The sequence below is a fragment of the Callorhinchus milii genome, unplaced genomic scaffold (genome assembly GCF_018977255.1).
Source record: "Callorhinchus milii isolate IMCB2004 unplaced genomic scaffold, IMCB_Cmil_1.0 Scaffold591, whole genome shotgun sequence".
In the NCBI taxonomy this organism is placed as follows: Eukaryota; Metazoa; Chordata; class Chondrichthyes; order Chimaeriformes; family Callorhinchidae; genus Callorhinchus; species Callorhinchus milii.
In genome coordinates, this window is record NW_024705332.1 from 21,285 (window position 1) to 26,701 (window position 5,417).

General features: G+C 47.5%; 1 protein-coding gene across 1 annotated transcript in view; it reads left to right on the top strand.

Moving 5' to 3' along the window:
- LOC121852222 (beta-1,4-galactosyltransferase 5-like) overlaps nt 1–999 on the top strand; it is a gene marked incomplete at its 5' end in the record, with an annotated part of 22,063 nt that extends 21,064 nt beyond the window's left edge. Inside the window, one exon of the mRNA XM_042346308.1 lies at nt 963–999. Within this exon, the coding sequence (XP_042202242.1) occupies nt 963–999 (37 nt within the window). The remainder of the gene's footprint in view (nt 1–962) is intronic.
- Nucleotides 1,000–5,417: the final 4,418 nt, after the last annotated feature.

A 5,417-nucleotide genomic window follows, 5' to 3' on the forward strand; every position in this document is an offset into this window, starting at 1 on the left:
TTAGTGTCACGTTACACTCTCCGGCTTTAGTCATTCTATGGAAACATGTCCTGTGAAGTGGAGGGCTCAATTCAGAGAGGGCGTTCCGGGCTTTCATACGTCCTATACTTTAGTGCGGTGGTATAAAGACTTATCTCATGATCGTTCGCCGTCAGATACGCCCGTACCCATATTGTAGCACATGTTTAGGTTCATCTCGAGTCCGAAGTAAGGTTCAGTGGGGATCCACGAATATATTGTGTTTACACGGGGCCAGTTAGGTAGGCGGAGTTTCTGGGCATCGTGTTCAAGTGTTCCGAGACATGTGGGCGTTCATGTACATGCGGGGATGAGAACCTCCCCCAATCCTCGAAGCATTCTAAAACACGAAGAGCCCGAGTCAGACGAAGGGCAACCTGCTAGCAGAAGTCCCCCGTAAAAGTGCAGTGCGTTTTTGCCTCTCCACCCGAATTCTAGCGGATAACCATCTCAAGCAAAAATTCGCGAAAACGGTCCGTATGGGTAGGTTCCGAACTCGGCCGTCTGACGGCGACTTAACAGTGTGGAAGCTATCCGTGACAGCACCGGCACCCAAAATAAACGGAATCGTATCTATCCATATGTTGAACAGTGGCCATGGCGATTAGTAGAGCATGTTAAAACCCGGACCCTCCGATAGTAAATATTCGGAGAGGTAAGTAATACCTACCACAATGGTGTCGGTCCCATTCCATTCAGGATAGCACCTCCTCAACATTCGTCACTGAAGGCACAGATTCATCAAAAGTCAGGGGGGCAGTATCTGCGGTTTTCCTGCCCCAAAGCGGCGTGTAGGAATGGGGCCGGAGCAGACGACTTCAGATCGTGCTGATGGAGGCAACCGTCCGTGGTACTCTATAACTTACATGTACGACATCAGTTGAAAACCACAGCTGTCAGGTCTACGCTTATGATTTAATGGTGACGTAGTCTCTGTGGCCTAGGTTCAGGACCTTGTCCTGTACCAACCACGGCGACTGAGTGACAAGAAACCTAGAACAGGCCCGAGCCAACGTCCCACAACTGCTAAGCGCCCTGCTTATTCAGGTGAGCTTGGGGTACCTGCGGCTCCATGACTTTGCTGATATACTCATCAATTCGGATATCGTATCCTAAGAGAGCAAGTTTGGTGCAAGCGCCGAAAGGCGATCAATTTTGTATACAGAGACTCTTCGATAATACATCTTGTTAGGGAACACGATAACACGCGAGACATAAGAGATGGTGGGTATCAGGCTACCGGTTGGAAGGCAGACGACTCTTCGTAGACCGTAGCCTGTCAACACAGGAGATATAAACAAAAGTAACACCTCAAGCTCGGCTCTCCGAAATACTTGAGGGGAACGGATCAGACACCCATTGAGGACTCTTCTCTAGATCTAGCGAACGGCAAAGTGGGATGGCGTGTGCACCGTAGCATCCCGGGGAGCCATAAGGATTGAGAATCTGTGGCTCCTCGTTTCAAAACGATTTTAGCCATGCTACTAGTTCTCCCCAATTATGTTGCTTAATATTATTAAGGGGAACGAAGGGGACTCAGAGATATCTTTATCCTAGGCTAAGTATACGGTAAGGTCACTGGTGCAATGATCACGTCCAGCTCATTGTCTGTCGGGCTGGAACGCCTAGAAGGTCATATAAAAGGTAGGACAAATATCTCTGACTGCATATCTGGACGGTCTCGATTATAACAACTGCCGTACAAGGGCATGACGGAGTATGAGAATATTCCCGATGTTAGCAGCATGTGTGCTCCCACGAATTCGGCCCTCAACCGCACCTGCAGAACCCGGCCATTGCGCAGCAAAGATAAATGCCATGGGATATTGTTTCCTTCCACGAAGCGTGGCATACCGACTCTTGCGCGTGTAGCTGCCTGCTTGGTCGATTACGTCGGCAATACCGGTGAACTCGACCTCCTTAGGGAGCAATAGGTCGTCTAAAACAAGAGAACATGACGAGGTGTGACAAAGGTCAGGTACTCTTCTTTTAGTGTTCTCCCTAAAGAATTGATTGGCGGTGCATAACCAACTGGGGAGTAATTTGCAATTTTTCGAAGCGTTTCAGCCAGGCTTTGATGTTATTAGAGGCTATTCTTTTTTATGTTGCGGATCGGTCAGATGGAATCTCTAAAGGTGGATGGGCTCTGGGAGTCGGAGCCGACAGAAAGATTATCCCTGTCAGTGGCCGCAGACTTATGTAACTTCAACTAAAAAATTCAGATTGACTTCAAAAGGAAGAATCGCGAATCTAAGCAATGGTACTCTAACGATGGCCGCTCGTCTAAGGGCAAGGGTTAGTGCATATTCTAATTGATTATGATGTTTATACCAACAATTCACGATAAAGTGACATATATAACGGGTATCTACAATCGTGGATAGCATCTCCTTTTATTACCGAGTCGGTACGATCCTCAAAACCAAGAATTCCGTTACGAGTCCGACAATCTGTAATCAGGGTGTAATACTGTGGGCCAAAAATTGTCGACTCTCTCCCGCTCACTGCCCACGTAACGCGTAGATAATATGGGCTCAATCTAAACGTCCTGTCGTGTCCGCAGTTACAGAATGGAATAAGGGATAACGCCAGGATTCTATAACATCGCAGGCCCTCGGGTCAAGAGTGGTCCCATAGGGGACACCCCTGAACACGCTTGCCCATCAGGTAAGTAGTACCTTTTAGTGACCCGGTCATGCATAAGCCGACCACGCCGAATAGCCGAGATCGTCTACGTCCAATTAGAGTCGGAGTCCACTAACTAAATACCTTTTGTACGGAACCATCCGAGGTGATCATGTCTGGACGCTACGACCGACCTTATTTGATTTGTGGACGATACATTCTGTGTCGTGACCCGCGCAAATGAAGGTGGTGGTGCGGTACAGATAAAGACTCGATCACAGTTATAGAGGAATGATTACGGGGATGAGGCTTCTCTACTCGGTTGTTTCCGCGAGCGTCCGAGCACTGTAACGCTTTTAGCTAACCGATATAGGCCGGCGTGCCCTAGAACTTGGTATCTTGGGGATTAAGTGACGATGGTCGACATACACTTCATAATTATGATTAGCTATATAAATTAAAGAACGATAGCCGCCTTAGACTCAAATGGAACGCTACACGAAGCCCGTTGACCTGTATAGTGTCATAGGATCTAAGGGGCTGTGACCAAATATCTGTAACTTCCTGTGTCGCCTATGACAGATGTCACACGTGAGAACTCTGTCAATTTTGCTCCACGCCACGGCCCTGTTTATCCTGATATCTATTATCCTTTAATACTCGGCCCCTGGATCTGCCCCATTCACCGTGAGGCGCTTAACTACTTTACTAGGCTTAGCCCGTGGGATTTGGCGTATCAATTCTCCGACCGTCGAAGACGATAAATTAATGACGGGCTTAATTTACCTTGCGTTTCGATGAGTATAGAGCCAATACACTACACCAGAGTAGCTCTTTCACCGATGCCTAGCAATGGAGATAAATGTGTTCAACTAGGATCCAGTTAGTTAAATAGCATGTAAACTTCGTTCGCATCACGGAATGCTGGTTTGTTAACTTCGCTTGTTAAATGCTTCGGACCATAACCGGGCTTTCGGGCAAGTACGCAGCATTTAAGGTGAATGGTCAGGGATATCCGCTCGAAATACTGTAAAATTGAGCTGCCAGACCCATCGTGGCGATATGTAGTGCTTGGGCGTGAAGGGTGAACCGAACGCTTGGTTGCAAACATGAGTGATCCACCACTCATAGCAAGCGTTTTCTTCGATAGCCAGTAGTTCAATCCTAGGCAATTACAAACCGCGGAGAAAGCATTGGAGAAAACTGTGTGCCTCACAGTTGGGATCTTAAGGACCGCGCATGGCTCAGGTTCTGGCCTCCGAGTGAGTAAAGAGCGGGAACAGCGAGTTCAAGTCAAGTTCGTCCGCCTTTGCAAATGCCTTATTTCTGCGAGCGAATGAAATTACATATTAGAGCCCACGCCAACCGTTTTGTTAATTGTACGACAAGATTAAATGTTTACTACCTAGTCCTAGCAGACGTCGTAGTTGGTCCCTTTAGGATTCTATGTCATGGTCCCGGTCCCGCGATGGGCTCTTGCTAGTAGGGCATCCTGCTTCAAGCACGCATTTACTTCGGATTTTCAGACAGCTTATACCTATCAATTCCAAACTCCTTGCGTTAACACTTTCGCCCACCGGAAAGTGATCGTCGGAAACGTTCTACGATAAATTATCTAAGGTTCACTTAACATCGGATAAACAGTTCCGTAACATAGCGTAAGGGTTCGAAAAGCACACTTCCGTTCATATTCTGCTATTATGCATGCGTATCAGATGATTCCTCTACCCAGGGACGGCTAGTTTCCTCAATCGAAAACGGGGTTGGTCTAGGGCACAAAGCTTCGTCAGTCCTCAACGATTTTAGATATGGATCCTCGGTATTGCGCGTTAGCAGGGTTCGTGGCGGAACAGATCTGGAAAGTACTACTAACAAATGTGCAACCTCCGTGAAATATAACCTACTTAGAAGTTGTCGGTCGTCGGATCGTTAAGCACACGTGGTGTGTGCATAGATTATCACGAACGTTGCGCGACACGCGAGATCAGCTAAGGAGTGAGGTTAGTATTATATCGCATGTGACATAGTAAGGAGTTTAATCTGGGCATACAGATCATGCTAAGGGTAGCTAGGCGGATCCCTATGCCGAATACCGAGACACACATTATATTTTCGCAATTCATCGCAGACGTCGTACTCGGATTTGAGTGAATCCGGAGGGCAAATTACATGTAACTGGTGATCCGAGCTCGCCATTACGCGGCTCCCATTGCCGAAGCGCTAGACGTTATCTAACGACCTATTCAGAAATTTTCGATTGTTGGAGTATTCGAATGAGTTCCGCATGAAAGCCCGTAAAATGTTAGGAATTCCAGGTCAGGAATACCATTACAAACATGTAGCGAACTCGGTTGCAGAGTTCTCTCGCCCGAGTGGAGGTCGTGGACGTCAATGAAAGTGGAGTAAATTGAGTGTTCGTTGCCCCTCCGAGTCTGTTGATAGTCCTTGGGCCTACCCGTTCACGCAACCCAAGCTGTATAAAGTAACAGTTACCCGCCGATGGGGCGGGCGCATCTCCGAAAATAACCGGTCGGCGAATACTCACAGGAGGTACTTTGGTGCATTATTGTCTACAATGGCAGTCACGAGGTGTAAACCAGAGAAGTCGCTGGGTTTGTGCTACAGCATGGGTACTTTGATCGCTGCAATTGGAACGTGAAGTACTGTGTAGTGCATAGATATGGCAACGTCATATACCGAAACTTCCTTCCGTCTACATCCACACAACTACATTACTTACCCGAAATCCTTAGCAATGTGTGGGGGATGTTCCT